The sequence below is a fragment of the Eriocheir sinensis genome, chromosome 5, assembly GCF_024679095.1.
Source record: "Eriocheir sinensis breed Jianghai 21 chromosome 5, ASM2467909v1, whole genome shotgun sequence".
Taxonomy (NCBI): Eukaryota; Metazoa; Arthropoda; class Malacostraca; order Decapoda; family Varunidae; genus Eriocheir; species Eriocheir sinensis.
Genome location: NC_066513.1, coordinates 13,197,645 through 13,215,826, shown reverse-complemented (window position 1 = coordinate 13,215,826; position 18,182 = coordinate 13,197,645). Strand labels below are relative to the sequence as shown.

Below are 18,182 nucleotides of genomic sequence, written 5' to 3'. Positions count from 1 at the left end.
CAGTCAAGACTCAATCACTCACTATGACATTTTGAATTAAGTGAATCGAGGATTATTATTGAGGCTAACATCGTAATTGTTGACGTCCCTCGCAGAGCGCTGCACTAGCAGTGGAGCGGGGCCTGAAACCTCGGTAATGGTAAACGGTATCCAACATATCTACAAGGTCCTCAAGAGTGCTGAGCACACTTACCTGATTTCAGACAGTCACTGCATATTTAGTGGCACACAACTCAAGTCTCGCAAGGTGAAACAGTATATGTAGTTACATCTTGAAACAAATCTTGACCTAACATGAGGCTTGAGTGTTGCAGCAAGTCTTTGATAAGGTGCAAAGAACTCTGCACTTTGGAAAACCTGCAGTTCTGTAGGATCCATTGAAGAGTGCTTAATGTAAAGGGGTCAATTCACTTAGTAGCTACCCCTCCAGCATTGCTATGCAAGTCCAGCAGTGCAACTCTGAACCAAATAAATCCATGGTATAATAAACATAATTATACTACCACAGACTGCAATTATTTGTACCACTCTTATTACCAAGTCAGTCCCATTCCCTCGAAAAGCATATTCAGTCTGCTTTGGGTAAGAAAAAACTCGTACACTTTTTGTCCTTTTTTGTCTTTATTGGACAAATGGAAATCCGTGGTAAGTTAATACATCCTTAAACAGGACATGAAACCCCTCCTGCGTGACCACAGGAGGCCATGACAAACAGGCGGGGCAACCAATAGGTGGCTTTGAGTGGTTGGTTTTATTAATTATTATTGATCCGTACAAGAAAATATACAATAAGGTAATCATATAAACCTTAGCCTTATATTCCTAGCTACAGAAAGATACAAATCACCAGTTAAAATCTAATTTGGAATATGATGGAAGAGAAGGGAGAAGAAAAAATTGTGGCTTCTATTGCACGGCGGCACTCATTTTTGAAGAAACTGTAAATTTGGCTTGTTTTCCTCTAATATACATGACGGAAGCACATTGTAATTGGAGAACAGACCCAAAACATATATAGTACTGTATATACGTAGTAGGAACGTTATGGATTTTATCTTTTTAATATATATATTATATAGTGAAATTAGTGACATAGAAAAAGATGCCATCTATTATTTCTGTCATTTTTACTTTAATTATCGAAGACATCCAAGTCTGGGTGCTTCTCTGTGTTGTTTGTACTTGAAAGCATCCTGTTCCAGAGTCAAATGTGTATTTATCACTTATATAAAGAAGAGGGACAAGGGCGAACTATATGAGGTCTTTCGTTAGTGTTCCAGGTTCAAAAGGGAAGGAACCGGACTGAGACACAGACACACGAACACACAATATGGAGAGTGACGCAGGAAACACTGAGAAAAAGGGGCTTTGGAAGGCAAGAGGCCAGCTGGGCATTCTGTCCTAGGGCTGAAATTGGTAAGATTTCTCCTTGTTTTCACCTTCATTTGGCAATCATTTGTTTTATGGTTTTACATTAAATTTCAACTGCAATTTCTTGTAGCATATACTTTCTTTACCTATCATATAATTTACCTATTTTATATACATATATATCTATATATTCCATACATTATTCTTAAACAAAAGCTTGTTTGTTGATAGTTCTTATAATTGGTACCGAGAGGCAGACAACAAGGGGCAGGAAGCAAGGACAGAAGCCCGAGTCTGGTTTCAAAAGGAGGTTCAAGGCCTGTGCTGGGATACCAATTTTAGGCTTTTTAATGTCTTATTTTTCCCTCCTATACATAAAAGCACAATAACTTGGCAAACTCCTGAAGAAAGACAGCCAGACGCACACACTGCACAGGCCCCAGAACCGTGGTAGATCAAGATCGGACATTAATAGGAAAAAATCTAGGTCTAGATTAGGCTACTACGGAATAATAAAATGGAATACCATATTTTGGAGGGAAATGTTGAGAGAGCAAAGGGGACAAAAAATAAATTTCTTTGCGCAGTCATGGACATTCAGGGATCTTTCTTTATATCACACACTGAAGGTCACCTCTATCAGCTACGTTGGAATGCTTATTGAGAATGCAAACATCTTCCGCTTTATCCTTCTAAAGAGCTTTAAACGCATTCTTTGCGCCCAATAATATATACATGTACATATATACATATACATACATACATACATATACATATATAATATATATATATATATACATATATATATGTAGCAAGATTCCACAGAGAGATGAAAAGGCACGACACCGTTCTAACTGATGGCCCTATTGTCCACTGCTGCCGCCACAGTCACAGCACCATTTCCAATTCCTAGGTACTTACTTCCTAAAAAAGGGTTTATGCATGAACAAACAGCAAAGGGGAATGTATTGACTTCAAACCTCCTTGCCATTGGTGCTCACTTTGCCAATCAAAATTCCAGAGTTCCCATAGAGTTCAGAGACCAAAGTGAAGCCACCAATCAGGAGACAAGACAGAACGGGATCGGGCAATACTTGGGAATGCTATTGGCTGGGAAGATTAACGTGGTGAAGGTGGGGGATCAGAAAGGGGAGGGGGAATAGGACAGGGCGTGAGGAAATATAATGTGTAGCGGGTCACCGTGAAAAGGCCCCAAGTTGTGTGAAAGACTACACAATGAGGCCTCCAGAGGGCCTTCCCAGGGTGCCTCTTAAGAGGGTTGAGGAGGAGGAGGAGGAGGAGGAAAGGAAAAGAAGGGATGTCTAAGAGGAGAGATGAGGAGGTGAAAGACTTTGACTGGGAGCCTTAATGGTCGACGCTGCCAGTTAGTCACCTATCATGGACGCCAGTGTCTGAAGCCATGTCTCGGCTCAGGGGGTGATATGGAAGCACTCTGGTACACTATTGTGGTGAAGTACGGTCTCTATACAAAATAAATTTGCATATGTATACTTGATAAAAATAAAATTCTAAATGTTTTATCCACATTCCTAACAAGATCCTATAAGAAATCTCCAGTAATCGTTTTGGCACAATCGTTGCTTACAACCAAGTTAAACTGGCATTTCTTTGGGAATATAGAAAATAGCGAGAAGAAATGAGTTCTCTCAAGCTCTCACACTTCAAGGTGATCTGGTGCGAAGTCTGAGGAAACAGAAATACTACCTAGACTAGTTTAGTGACTGGTGGCAAACTTGCCCAACAAAGTGCCACCAGCCCAGGGTTGACAATTTTTCCAGAGAAACTTTAGAGAAAATAAAACAGACACAGCATGCCTTGGAATCTAGAAAATAGAAAGATTGCACATTGAAATTACTTTGGACTAGCAATGTGAAGCCGGCAGCCACCAGGAAACCCTAACACTATCCCTTAGAGAGATACTGGCAGATGGACTGCAAAAAGTGTTTTCCTCTGGGCAGGGAATCCTGAGTAGCTGCCTGCCACACAAACAAGGATGCTGACACGAGGCACAAAGGATCCACTAGATGCTGGGAATCGTGTGATGATTCCAAGTATGCTTATGGAAGACGGTGGATTTATCAGTGGAATACCTGCTCGTCTTTTTGCTTGACTGCAGTGTTGCCCATTCTGAATCTTTTATCGCATTCCTAAGTGCACCATTATTAGATAAAATAGCTAAAACTTATGGCAATAGCAGAAAGACATTTTAATCAAAAGATTAGAAGATAGGAAATCATAACAATTCTAAAACCTAATTATAAAATGAAGCATAATCTACTGAAAAAAGAAAGAACAATGGGCTTCCTCTTACAAAACTTAAGAATCACATAAATAAAGGTTGCATGAGTGTTTTCTCCTTCACAAGAAAATATAAATATCCTTCCTTTGGCAACACTGCACCTCTACACAGCACACACCTGGGCACAAAACATGAGTATTGGACAGGTACTGGCCAGGGTGTTGAGGCCCAAAACCCGCCTTGGTTACAATGCCTATCTATCATAACTACTGAACTACAATATAGATACTGATAGTCTGGAGAGAGAGAGAGAGAGAGAGAGAGAGAGAGAGAGAGAGAGAGAGAGAGAGAGAATAGCTGTTTTGATGAATGATTATCAAGAGAAGAGGAGGGAGGATACAGGAGGAAGTGTGGGGTGGAGGGTGCGTGAGACAACTGCTCTCACCCCCAACAACTTCCAAAAGTGGAGATTAAAAGTTTGGCACATGCGAATTCACATTAATCCTATTCAAAAGTAAATATAATTCCATTTTTAAATAACAAAGAAACACTGCATAGTTCCAGGTTAACCTAGCAATGTACGTAGAATATCACCTGACATATTGCACACCAAGCATGCATGCTCCTTTCTTTTTTACAATATGTCAAGTACCAGATACAATCAATATTTTCAAAACACTTTTTTGTATCTTCTCACAAAGTCTTTTAATCATAGGCATTTTCGTTGCTAGTCACTGCACATAGGTTCAAGTATATATATATATATTTTTATATATTTAGTATATATATATATATATATATGTCTAATATATTTTGATTTTGTGTGTCTGTGGAGAGGAACTCTTCCTTTAAGTGTTCGTTGTTGTTTACATTTTTGCTTTTTTTTTTTTTTCAGTTTGTGTTGCCTCATTGGTCCCTCACACCAGCACCTCCTCCTTGATGGGCACAGGGTCGAGGCTCTCCTGAGGGGCAGGTGGCACTGGCGGCGACGACGAGGACAAGGACGAGGAAGAGGTGGAGGAAGAAGGGGTGTTTGTGCCCAGATGCTCCTCCTCCTCTGCTGGAGGTGAGAGGGAAGGCTGAGCAGAGGACTGCGCTGGGGACAGGGTGTCAGCAGTGGTGGCCGTAGCAGTAACAATGACAGAAACGCCGGCTTCACCACCACCCCCACCAGCGGTGACCACGCCCATGCCACTGTCAGAGGGCGAGGGAACAGGCGTGGAAGACTCGGAGAGGGCAGGGGGCGGTGCAGGGCCATCTGGGTGGTAAGGCTTGCAGTAGGAGTAGCGATGGTTCATGTGCTGCGAGTAGGAGCCCGAGTGTGAGAAGCGCTTGAGACACTTGTGGCACTGGTAGGGCTTCTCCCCGGTGTGAAGGCGGCTGTGCTCTGTTAGGTGGTGCTTATGCTTGAACGCCTTGGGGCAGAGATCACACCTGAATGGACGTTGGCCTGTAAAACATCCAGCTACTTATCTACACACTTAATCTCACTACTTCAATTCCTTACATTTTCTTGAAAAGCAAGGTTGAAAAAATCTTGGACAAAAGGCCATTTAAAAATGTTCGTGGGTGCATTGTATATTTTGTTGACAAAAGAAGAAAAAAAAAGTACTAAAAAAAATCTGAACACAAAATGCAAAAGCAAACAATTCACGATATATCAAAAATTAGTCAATACGATAATCACGTGGCACTAAGGACACATCTTCTTACCTGAGTGTTCATACTTGTGGCGTGCTAGTGATGACTGCTTGTTGAATGACTTGTCACACTGGTCACACTGAAACACACCACCCTCCTCATCCCGCCGACGCTTGCGACTCTCGTCCCCACTATCATCATCCTGGAAGAAACAAGAAAAGGTCAATATGTAAAGTAAAAGAATATGTAAGAGTGGGATGAGAAAGGGCTACAAATCAATCTTTAAACTTCATGTGTGCATTTAACTGCATTATATATTTCCCTAATTATGAAGGGGTCAATACAGTTCAGAAGAACACTACAGTCGACCAAAGTGGAGTTAAAGACAATGAATCTGAGCAACTAACACCTGTTATTACATATGTGAGCTATATATATCATCTACTTAGTGAATTTAAAGAGTTTTAAGGCTGAAGCGACACTTTGTAGAAAAATTGACAATTTTATTACAAGCAATTCTGCACTGATTTGATAATGCCTCCTGTAAGGATATTACAATTATATTCACCTGTGTTTTAGTGACCCTTAGGGGATTTGAGGAGGACAAAGCCCCCTAAATAATAGCTACAATCAACTTATTTAGTGTCAGTTGTGGTGAAGGCAAGAGGGGCACATTTAAGGTGGTGTGAGCATGTGGCCAGGATGGAGGCTGATCCTGTGACAGTGGCATGGAGGAAAGCAAGAAAACTGAGAAAATCTAGACTGACTAAAGTAAATACTCACCCTTGGCCTTTTTTCACCAGTTTCCACATGGTCAGGGTAGAGTGACATCCCCACCTTGGCCCTGTGAAGGATCTGTGCAAGTTTGCAGTGCTCAATCATGGACGGCAGGCCAGCCACTGCCAGAGCACTCCCACTGGTCTCCTTAGTGTCTGCAACATTATTGTTCAGGGCAGTAGGAGTGGGCGTCGGAGTGGGTGTGGGCGTGCGGGACTCTGACTTGTATGAGATAGCTAGTGAGGTGGAGTCAATATCAGAGTCGGAATAGACGGAGGCTGGCTTGGGCGATGCGGACGGGGACGACTTCTTAGTGGACAGGTCAAGGGGCTGATCATCAGCATGGTCATCAGCACCATCAGCAGGTGCAGGGGAGAGTGGGTACTGTAGCGGGTACAGCAGACCAGGACCCGGCAGCAGGGACGGGTAGTGGGGGCGGAGGCTGGGGGACTTGCCTGGGACCTGGGAGATGGGTGGTGTGTACCCGGGTGAGGGATAGCCACCAGCAAGGGCTGAATAACCAGGGGGTGGGTAGCTAGTCTGTGGGTATAAGGATGGAGTAGGCGTGATGGAGCGGCCCTCACGGCGATCCCTAGCACGTGCATTCTGGAACCAGACTTGTACTACCCTCACTGGGAAGTTGATCTTTTCAGCAATAGCCAGCAGCTCCTCCTTCTTGGGCCTTGGGTTGAGAGTGTAGCGAGCTCGTAACACTGCCAGCTGCTCCTCCCCTATGTGCGATCGGACACGCACTTTCTTGCCATCACTTGTGGTTTCTTCACCCTCGACAAAGTGGCTGGAGTCCCCATCCCGATCCTCATCTCCAGAGCGGGGCCGTTCAAAGTACTGTGTTGCCATGTTAGGGTGCTGATAGTATGCAGGCCTACGGTTCCTTGCAAGTTCATGCAGCCGTACAGCAAGCCCTTCAATTAGCTGGCCCTTATATCGCTCTTTGTCATCTTCAACTTCTGGTAGTCGTGGGCACTGACAATAGACATGCAAATATGCCTCGCCACGGCTGCGGAAGACACTGCCACATAATTTGCATGAGTGATCGTCACTTATGGCAACTGAAGAAAGGCCGGATCCCTGAGCAACCGAGGCCACTCTCCTCTCAAACTGTTCCATTGTGACACGGCTGCTCACATTTTCCAGAATCTCATTCAGTCCAATTCGGTCACTCTCCATGCCCTCTAATGGTTTCTGCCTCTCCTCTCGCCGGACCACCACCTCTTCATCATGGGACTGGCGATGATGATGGTGGTGGTGGGGGTGGGGGTGGTGGTGGTCCTTTTCTTCATCATCCTCCTCTCGTGTCTCCTCCTTAATGACAAGCTTTCCGTCGTCATCATCCAGGTCTTCCTGAGGTGCATCTTCACTGTAGTCCTTGTCACCATGTGCCTCCTGCTGTGCCTTGAGAGACTGGCTGAATGATGAGGTGAGGGAGAGCAGGTGTGGGTTGAACTGTGTCGCCAGGATCAAGTGGCTTAGTGAAGGGTAAGGAGAAAAGCTTTGCATATTGCTTTGAAGACCTTGGTGCAGCCCCTGTGGGAATCCCTGCAGTAGGCTACTGCTGCCCAGGCTGGAAGCTGAGTTTGGTGGAGACATGAGGACGGGGTCCCCTGGTCGTGTGGGGGAGGAATAACCAAGGTCGGCTGATGGTGTGGGGGACTTGTCCTTAGGCAGGATAGGCAGGTATGAACCATTGAGGGTGGGCCGCTTGGTGCCATGCACAGAGAATTGGGGTGATGCACGTGGCAGCAGGCCATTGGGTCGGCCACGTCCAAGCTGTGGATACACCAAAACGATAGTGTCAGGGCCTGAATTAGTAACCTTCACCCTCAAAGCTAGCTATGAAACTATAGATGGGCATTACTCTTACAAATATAGTATTTATTATTATCTACACAACTCATTTACTCCTAATGATCCTTTCCACTCCTATAGCAAAAGTAAACCTATGTTCATATCATGGTGTTTTAAATAATTAACTGTCAACTTGGGATCATTTTCACCTTAGAATTAGTCCAAAATGCATTAAAATGAACACAGGAGCATAATATTGGAAACAGAGAAAAGTATGGTGACTCACCTGGCACTTTTTGGAGGACATGTGCGATGAATAGGAGCCAGAGTGGGAGAATCTCTTTCCACAGTGCTCACACTCGAAGGGTTTCTCTCCACTGTGAATCCTTTTGTGTTCCTGTGTAGAGCAATGTGGTGTTAGTGAATACAAATTAGAAAATGAAAAAGCAATTGAAATTAGTTGATTGCTTTATAAAATATATTTACTTTTAAAAGAGTAGAAACAAAAAACATCCTGAGTGAAGTGTTCAAGGACAGATTAAAGTGAGTTTAAAGACTTAGGAAATACATAGTGCTCAAGAAATTAAAATTAATGATTCCAGATAAAACACTTATTGGCCTGTTTGACAATAAGGCATGGTAAGGGTTTGATCATGTAAAAATTAATGTGCTTGGGTACAGATTGACTGATTGATTGGGGTAAGTAATCATGGTGCTGCATCTGCCATACTGTTCATGGGACTAATGAAAGGGTAAATTTTAAGGAAAGCAGAATTTCCCCCTTGAAAATGATCTGTAGGCAAAACAAGGCTTGAAATTACACTCCACTCATAAATAAATATAAAATATTTTGAAATATTTACTCAAACATGAAATCCTTTAAAATGGTGCTGCTTATAAATAGATTCACTTTAAAGATGAAAATATATCTGATAAGTACCAAAATATCACACCAATCCAACAACTAAATGATTAGGAAATTTTACTCATGGAAAAGGAAAGCACCATCAAATACTTCCCAAACATATAAAAACTCAATGCCTTGCAGCCCATCCTACAATGACTATCCAAACATGAATGACAAGAAAGATTAAAATATACAATGAGAGGTATACAAAATCCAGATACTAATTCCTACTTTCATTCATGTGGTTGGGTAAAGTTTTAAAGATGAAAATACATAATTCAGTGGTGGTTAAGGTTTTTAAAAGAGTGGGTAAGTGTAAATACCATGACTTAAGTAATGGTTCATGCCAGTGCTCAGGTAAGTGACGTATGGAGATACCTGCATATAAAGAGGAAGTAATGATGGTAAGGAAATACACACACACACACTAACATCAGTAGTAATAGCAATATAGTAGAAATGATACAAAGTAACTTACTTTGAGGTGATGCTTAAACTTGAAGGCTTTCCCACACTCGTCACACTTGAACCTTCGCAGGACATCAGACTCTTGGTGGGAGATCATGTGTCTCTGTAGACGATGGATGTTGGCAAATTTCTTGTGACACACCGAGCAGGACTGTGTGAGGGTGGGGGAAAGGCTGTGTGAGTGTTGGGAGGGAGGGGGACAGGGGGGAGGGTGCAATGTAGGGAAAATTGAGAAAAGGAGGGTTGTGTTGACACAGTAATAGGTAACTGAGCCATGAAAGAGATGCTTAAACAGGGTTGGGTCCAAGTACATGGACTTGTACTTGGACTTAGTACAGATTTTCATGTACTTGTAGTTGGAGTTTAAAAATTCAATTGTACTTGTACTTAGACCCAAAGTACTTGAAAAAAATACCAAGTACATTCAAGTACAAACAAGTACATTATATTTAATCAAAAGTTATATACTATATACAGATTTTAGTGAACTTAGTAATGCTACTATTAGGTAAATACGTACATTGAGTGTTATGATATTGAAGTGTAATATTATTATGTCTCATTAATGTGTATATATGAGAACTACTAACTTTGGTGCTTTACAAATCTGTGACAGGAACTTTTTTATTAGGCTACATAAAGTACTTGTACTTAAGTACAATGACTCAGACTTGGACTTACATAGCAAAATGAATGTACTTGTACTTGAAAAACATCCAGGATTCAAGTACAGTCGCCTGTATTTGGACCCAACCCTGGATAATTAATCTAGAAGAGTGTATATTAGAATGATATATAGGTAAATTAGTGAGTGGAATAGCAGCAAGCACACTATACAGACTGATACACCAGTAGGAACAAAAAGACTACAGTCTGTACAGTCTGTCAACAGCCTGGTCCACACTATCAGACAGTGTCCAGTGTGCAAAAATGGTAAGTGTTATTTCAAATTTTGTGGCAACTTTGATGGCATTTTGTGACATCAACTTCAGGCAAAAAACTGCACACTGGTTTGCTGTTTAAAGCTACAATAATAATTATGCAATGATGTGCTTGCCACTCATACCCACTGAGCACTGCGCGATAATGTGGAGGGTGAACATTAACAATACAAGCGGGGGCTGGGATGAGAACACACACACACACACACACACACACAAGAAGAAAATACTATAAACCAAACAATAAAAAAAGTATATATAAAAAAATAACGCAGCAGAACATTTTCGGAATTCCTCATTCATTTGCTATTATTGTCAGTTCTAATTTGTATCTTTCCTAAAAGTTAACCAGCTTCTCACACGATTTTGGTGACAATGCCAAACCATTTCTTTAGATATCTTTGTAACAGACAAAGAGACAGACAGACGCATACACAGTTCAGGAAAACGTTACCGTCCTCTTCGGGGGTAGTGATAAAAATCTAAGGAGAAAAAAAAAAAAATACACTAAGAAGGATAATCGGTTTGGTTTTGGATTCGTCGTCTTGATATTCAGTGATGTTCATTCGCGAGCTGGGGAAAAAATCAGAAACGGGTGAATCTGAAATGTTACTTTTTACTTCCTTAGAAAAAAAATTTCCGCACGTATGAGTACCAGAGAAGGAAACGGGGAGTGATTGTTCATTCGTGAGTTGATAAAAGTGGAAACGGGCTAATTTGAAATGTTACTTTTTACTTCCTAAGAAAAAATTACCATATGTGTTAGTAGCAGAAAAGGAAACGGGGAGTGATTATTCATTCGTGAGTTGGTGAAAAGTGGAAACGGGCTAATTTGAAATGCTACTTTTTACATCCTTAGAAAAATTTACCACATGTGTGAGTAGCAGAGAAGGAAACGGGGTAAAGAGACGAACCGGTAACACTAAACAAACAAGATGGACACGTTACGTCACGCATGGAAGCTCACGTTTTTTTTTCTCCATCGTATTTTTCTCTTCCGTAGTATTCCTTCTCTTTATCGTAATTTTCTCTATTTCGTATGTCTTCTCTCATATATCGTATTCTTTGTTTTCATTTCGTATCTTTTTTCTTTATTTTATCTCGTATTTTTCTCTTGTCATTATAATTCCATGCACTCACCGCCATTCCTTGCCCCTCTCTCCTCTCACTGCGTACATAGGCGAATTTATATGCCATACGAGCTTGGCCGAGATGCCGCCCCTCCTACTGCCCTTCCCTGCTCCCGAAGCCTTATCAAATTTATTCTGTCTAGCCTAGAATACGAGGTGGGGACGGTCACGATACAAAATACATCGATCTCAGTAATGCATCAACAAGTGGGCGGTAGTCAGTTACTAGAGGCTTTCCGATACATTTGATATTTTATTAAACGATGTATATATCAAACAGCACTTAAAATAAATGAATTAACTTAAAATCCTGATGTTCTTACCAAAGCTAGCAGCGATTTAGTTCTTACCTGGAACATCGGGGTAGTAGGAATTATGTGGTAGCTATGTTAACTACTAAAACTGCATCCAAAGAAATTAAAGCGTAGTGTAGGAATTTTATAGATATCACTGTCGTCTTTGAATGAGTGATGCACAAGTGGTCTACGTAATATTTTCTTATGTATTAGCTTTATTATTTAACTATCATGGAATAAGGAACTCTCTCTCTCTCTCTCTCTCTCTCTCTCTCTCTCTCTCTCTCTCTCGCTACTCACCACGCTAGCGCCGTTGAGGAAGTCCCCCTCCTCGCCCATCGTAGCATCTGGGGTGGGCGTTAGGGCGTCCGTGGGCGGGCTGACGGGCGCGGTAGCGGGTGTGGCTGCCTCGTCCGTAGGGGTTTGGGGACTCACGCCCTTCTCTGTCCCGCCCTTGTCGCCCGCTGGAAAGAAGAGGAAAGGCGATGAGAACGTTTCTCTCTCTCTCTCTCTCTCTCTCTCTCTCTCTCTCTCTCTCTCTCCTTATCATTATTATTACTACAAGTTTTTATTCTAGGTGTGGCAGAAACAGCAGTAGTAGTAGTAGTAGTAACAACAGCGGTGTAAGTAGTAGTAGTAGTATCAGTAGTAGTAGTAGTAGTAGTCGTAGGAGGAGGAGGAGTTACAGATGCTATATTGTTGCATCAACGGTAATAAAAGCAACGACAATAGAAACAATAAAATACGAAGGATCTCACATGACTGCTTCATTTTCATATGTAACATCCAGCAATATTAACCTTTCACATTATCTCCTAATCCTCCTCCTTGGTCTTTCCCTTCCCTCCCCCCCGCCCCCCTCTTTCTCTCCCCGTGTGTGTGTGTGTGTGTGTGTCGGGGCCGCCACACACCAAGGCGCCGCCCTGATGCCTACCACCGCCACACCCTCACGTCTCTTCCCCCGCCGCTTACCGACTCGAAAATCTTACCAAACTACTATTTCCTTCCCCCATCCTCCGCCTCTCAGTTCCTACACGTGAGCTTTCAATTCTTTCTACCTTCTTTACCCAACCGTTTCCACTCATTCTTGTCCCTCACGTTCCCCCTCCCTCATCCCTCACGTGCCTTCTCCCTCCTCACCTCCTCACATACCCCCTTGCTCTTAATCATCCCTCACGTTCCTTCCCCCCTCATCCCTCACACTCCCTTGCTCTTACTCATCCCTCATGCCTCTCTCCCGCCCTCTCTTCCCTTTCTTCCTCCTTCCACACACATCCTTTCAGCTGATGAAAAAATATTTTTGAGTTATAAATGACGTAAATAGAGGAATCATTAAAGAATGGAAGAGAATGACTACAGAAGGAAATACGAACGTCAGGCGTGTAATTGATTCTTTCGGTATCGATATTCTTTTCAGCGAGAATTTAGGGGTTTGCGGCAATTATGGCTCAGCTTGTTACATTTTATTGTTATATTTACTTAAACTGGAATATCAACGAGGCGTATTTAACACTGGAGAGAGATGGCTGTTATATCCGCCCATCAGCTGTATTTATCTACATCTGTATATAATATTGTAATGGCCGTATGTTAGCGAGGAGTTGGAAGAGGAAGAAGCGAGTCAGTGACGGTAGTGGTGATGGTATTATGTATGACTCATTCTTCAGAGGCGGGGGAATTTACGCGGGAAACTGAACCTTTGCAGGATGAAGCACGTGGGGTAACGCAGGGGAGGGTTGGAGGGGGGGAGGGGAGGATAGCCACCCACCCCATGCACCACCACCCCTTCCCCGCCCCCGCCACACTCCATACTCATTCTTGTTCCTCAGCCCCCTATCACGTCTGCTGTTACATGACAAGGGGGTTCTGATGAGGGGTGGAAGGGAATTCAGGTGGAAGAGACTCGGAAAATATTTTTTTGTTCATTATCTCTCTCTCTCTCTCTCTCTCTCTCTCTCTCTCTCTCTTCTTTCTTTATACCGTGCGTGACTGGCGTTTTCTCTTCATCGTTTCGGTCAGTAATCTTTTCCGGAGACTCGGCCACCGCCCGTCCGTCCTCCACCAAGAAAGCGGTTGCATCTCTCTCTCTCTCTCTCTCTCTCTCTCTCTCTCTCGACTCGGCACTTCCTACGCCGAGAGAGAGAGAGAGAGAGAGAGAGAGAGAGAGAGAGAGAGAGAGATTCCAAATGTAGGCCTGTGTATCAAAAGAACTACTACGACTCGTCAACGTCTCTCTCTCTCTCTCTCTCTCTCTCTCTCTCTCTCTCTCTCCGTGACCCTGACCTGCCGATCGATAACGCGAGGAAAGAGCCAATCGAAAGAGATCGTGGTGGAGGCTGGCTGTCCTTCGCAGGGTGGAGGAGGAGGAGGAGGCGGAGGAGGAGGATAGGCAAAACGGCTGACGAAGAGGAAAGGGTCGCGTGCGTGGGGGAAAGGGAGGGCGGAGAAGAGACTCCAGAACACATCCCGCGCCTCAGCTGTGTGTGTGTGTGTGTGAAGGGGGGTGGGGGGGGGGGGGGTACTATCTAGTTGATTCTCCTCTTGAGTTGATAAAGAAATGGTACAAATGTATAAGTTTCCTTAACCAGCCAGTTCAGATTACAGAATTGAACGATAATGGATTCTCTCTCTCTCTCTCTCTCTCTCTCTCTCTCTCTCTCTCTCTCTCTCGTGTGAAAGAAAAGGGGGACGAGGAAAGAAGTGAAAACGGTGGGAAAAGGGAAAGGTACAAAATGGCGCCTTTTTTCGGACTCCCTTTGACCTGCCTGCCTGCTTGCCCCTCTCTCTCTCTCTCTCTCTCTCTCTCTCTCTCTCTCTCTCTCACACACACACACACGCACTTCGCCAATGACCCCCGTAGCTTTATGATACAATGGAGCGGATATTTATCGAGGTAATTAATATTTGTCTGGGTCGGGAGGGTCGTGGCGCGGCCTTGGCAACGCTGAGGTAAGGGAGGAAAGAGGGAAGGAGGGAGGGGACAGAGGGGAAGCTATGATAATGGTACACGTGCAGCTGCCCGCCGCCAGCGAGGGGAACTCTGAATTTCAAATGCCCTCGGTCGCCTCAGGGACAAAGGACAAGTTGATGATGCAGGCAGAGGCGGCGGCGCCTCCTCCTCCTCCTCCTTCTCTTGCATAACGAGGCCTCTCCAAAACCAGCCCCTCCTTCCCTTCCTAGCAGGTGACCCAAGAAACAGCTGGCTCGGATGCTCTTGTCCTACTTCTCACATTCACGAGTGTGAGGGAGAGCTAAATGCCGTCTGTATTTAAGCCCATTAGGCTTGGCACTGACGCTCGCTCGTCCTTTGCTATTTCAAACCTCACGTCACTCAGCCAGGACTCCCTCCCATTACCTTGTCAAAAGTGCCGCATCTTCTGCCGATCATCGTGCACTATTTCTGATGTCCTGAATGTGTCGAAAACGCCGTTAAATCTAAAATTTAAGTCAAACATTTCTAGACGGTGATAACATGCTTACGTAGATGACTGGTCGAAAACTTTAAAAAAAAAAAAAGTCAGCCGTTTCGACATGGCAATTTCCTAATATGGTTGGACAGGTCTGCTTGAAAATGGAGAATTCTCGACAGGAAAGTTGCGAAAGAACATCTATGGCGTGGCATTCTCGCATTCCAGGCACCGCTCAGTTCAGTGAACGTTACCGTACTACAGAGGAATCACTGACTGACCTTCCCCTCTCTTCTATCCCCCCATAACGTCCTTTATATCCCGGCGCCAGTGCCAAGCGCCGCCGCCCGTGAGTTCAAGGCATCCATAAATGCAAACTGTCGCTCTCAAGCCATTTGCATGTCTTGCCCACCGTAGGGCAATGACGAATGGCATGAAGCAGTGTTTCGTCAATGCTATTACTACGAACTGAAGCTTCAATGAACTGTGGTGGGAATAAAAAAAAAAAAAAAAGTATCAAAAGTGAATACTAAATAAAAATAAGAATTTAATATTAGCTGTTACAGAATAATATAAATAATTGCATCAACGTTAAATCACATCTTGAAAAAAACTAGTAATGTTCATGTATCTAAATCTAATGAAACATCCTGTACACACTCAACACTACTACCCACTACCCACCATTCCCTACACAGTTCCAGGCCGAAAAGCAAGACCTGCCAGCCTACAGCCTCAGCCTACAAGTTTCCTATCCTCGCTGTAACTTCCCCGCCTCCAAGCTCCACCGCCAACACGGCCTGCTTGCCCGCACCACATGGGCCCGGCGCCGTAACGAGCATTGTTGACAGGTTAGGCCAAAATCAATGCAGCATTAGCATAATAAGCACAGAATCAAATCCAGTGGCTTAAAGTGCTTGTATTGCCCGCTCCCTCGGCGAAAGCAACGTGTTTCTCTCTCTCTCTCTCTCTCTCTCTCTCTCTCTCTCTCTCTCAAGTCCAAGCGCTGGAAACCATGTTGCTTTAAGAGTTGTTTACCTAATGCGGGCGACGAGTGGCTATTTATATCCACGAGTGAGGTGTCATCGTGATGCTGTTCAGGAAATGCGTGTTAATTTAGTGATAGTAATGGAGCGTGGCATGAAAATGGAGGCGTTTAGAGGTTAGGTAACAAGACAGTTGCTCTTCGTCTTCATGTCTCGATGTAGAGAAGTTTATTTCTCACGTACCGCATACTTTTAATCTGTAGCAATAAAGTATGATGATCTACAGAACGAAATACACTAGCCTTTTCAAGAATATATATTTGCCTAAGCTACGCCTTTCCAGAAATAATACTACATACACAAAACATTAAATTCAAACAAAAAAACTTCGAAAGAGCGGCTCCTACAAGCGACAGCACAGACAAAGCCTTGGACGCCCCCAGCTGGTTATCAGTCCTGACAAAATAAACATCCATGCCAGGTGTCTTAAAGGTCATGCAGCCTTGTTTACATTATCACGTTCTGACTTTTTTGTAATTGTTTGTTTCCGTTGATACAATACACACACACACACACACACACACGATGCAGACATTTCCAGTTCCATCTAGTTCTACTGGAAGGTCAAGACCCTGACATACGTGCTCTTCACCTTAGCGGATGGTTTACAGGTGCGGCTCATTCGTTCTCAAAGCATTGGTGGTGATCGCCTTCGGATGAACAGTGGTTAGCAAGAGGAAGAGTGAAGGAATTCTAGATTGCGAAACCCTAAATAGATCTCTATTTTTCATGACTACAGGAGAGTTTCATCCCAAGACTATTATGTGCGAATCCTTTGACAGATGAAGGAACACATGGACGAATACTTTGACATCACAGTAAAGACGAAGTATATAATTCATCTCTCCTGTGCGACATTATCTCCATTCATTGTGGTATTTATTTCCGTGAAAGGCCTGACTTAACCCGGCAACACATTCAAACCTAATAATTAGAGTATAGTTTTACGAGTTAAGAGTTATACAAGCCACTACAATCACAAGCTAATACGCAAATCAAAAACCCAAACGCATCCTGTCCATGATTTAAACTCTGCCGATTGGAACCTGGCTACACTCCTTGCTACACTACCTGGCTATACTACCTGGCTTCACTACTGGCTACATTATTTGGCTACACTAACTGGACTACTGCTCAATATAACAAAGCTCCATGGACTCACACATGTAGTTGAAGACACCAGCGAAGTTCCACATTCTTAGGGAGTCGGAGTAGGAAGGAGGGGCATACATGGTGCTCACGCCAGCCATGATGTTACCACCAACCACTGCCACCACCACTTGCCAGGCTCACCGCTTCTCACTACCGTTACCGGGCACACACCACATGTCCCTGCGGCGCTCTCCTCCTCGTCCCTCTCTTTCTCTTGCCACCACACCTTTAACTCGCAGCCCAGTCAGGCCCTCACGAGGCTACGTACACACTACAGGTCACGCCGCCGGAGCTGATGTGTGTGTGTGCTTGTGCTTTCTTGCCGTCGGGCCGCGGAGACTTGTGTGGGTGGATATACAGGCCGAGTTCAGGGCCCAGGAAGGTGGAAATACAGGCCCAGTTCAAGTCCTCGGAAGGTGGAAATACAGGCCGAGTTCAAGTCCTCGGAAGGTGGAAGTACAAGTCGAATTCAAGGCCGAAGGTGGAAATACAGGGCGGGTTGAGGTCCTCGGGAGGTGGAAATACAAGCCGGGTTCAAGGCCTAGGAAGGTGGGGTCTGTCCTGGGTAAAGTCCAACGCTAAACAATATGGCACTTTTGACGAGGTGGCTGGCGGCGTGGTCCTGGCTGAGTGTGCTTCTTCTGCGGTCTGGCGGCGTAACACTAGGAGGCCGTTGTCCGGAAGGTTCGTTGTTGGGTGCGGTAACAACACTGACACAAAATCTTGTTACACTTGATCACAGTCACACAAGCGTCTCCGTTAAATTCCAAATCCTTTGAAGCGAAGGAGTGTCGCTGTCGGTTGGCGTGTGAGTAACTGCAGTACAAAAGACTCCGTTGGCGAAATCTACTCTTAACCGTAGCATAAGTAATGTTAGTGACTAAGTAGGTTAGCACCTTGAGGTTTCAAAATGAGGAGCGCGAAAAAGTGCGTGCTCTCAGACTCGCGTCTCCTACATGACTAAGGGAGTGAGGGGAGGC

The 18,182-nt window shown here is 44.1% G+C and overlaps 2 protein-coding genes across 5 annotated transcripts in view; one reads left to right on the top strand and one right to left on the bottom strand.

The window, feature by feature from the left end:
- LOC126984441 (co-chaperone protein HscB-like) overlaps positions 1–4,669 on the top strand; it is a 24,986-nt gene extending 20,317 nt beyond the window's left edge. Inside the window, exon 7 of one of the 2 annotated variants that reach the window (XM_050838073.1) lies at positions 4,527–4,669. Coding sequence is in view for 1 of the 2 variants with exons in the window: in XM_050838083.1 (XP_050694040.1) it covers positions 4,527–4,571 (45 nt within the window). In the remaining variant the exon portion in view is untranslated. The remainder of the gene's footprint in view (positions 1–4,526) is intronic. The other variant, XM_050838083.1, reaches the window with a different exon arrangement.
- On the bottom strand, positions 602–18,182 carry LOC126984430 (zinc finger protein 1-like). 3 transcript variants are annotated; one of them, XM_050838049.1, is made up of 7 exons: positions 17,213–18,181; positions 11,898–12,061; positions 9,241–9,381; positions 8,142–8,252; positions 6,056–7,837; positions 5,345–5,474; positions 602–5,081 (listed from the first exon to the last, which is right to left on the bottom strand). In XM_050838049.1, the coding sequence occupies exons 1-7, from the start codon at positions 17,298–17,300 to the stop codon at positions 4,549–4,551; spliced, it is 2,949 nt and encodes a 982-aa protein (XP_050694006.1). In that variant the 5' UTR covers positions 17,301–18,181; the 3' UTR covers positions 602–4,548. The 3 variants fall into 3 exon arrangements, with proteins under 3 accessions (XP_050694006.1, XP_050694014.1, XP_050694023.1); XM_050838057.1 differs by having other exon boundaries at positions 4,883–5,065; positions 17,213–18,182; XM_050838066.1 differs by having other exon boundaries at positions 4,897–5,046; positions 17,213–18,182.

Bases quoted from the DNA above. Each gene is read 5' to 3' on its own strand.
- LOC126984430 (XM_050838049.1), bottom strand. From the start codon at position 17,300: ATGGCTGGCGTGAGCACCATGTATGCCCCTCCTTCCTACTCCGACTCC. The intron at 9,382-11,897 runs GTGAGTAGCGAG...ACCCTCACACAG, and splicing joins TCCTCAACGGCGCTAGCGTG to TCCTGCTCGGTGTGTCACAA. The intron at 5,082-5,344 runs GTAAGAAGATGT...GATGTTTTACAG, and splicing joins CCACAAGTATGAACACTCAG to GCCAACGTCCATTCAGGTGT.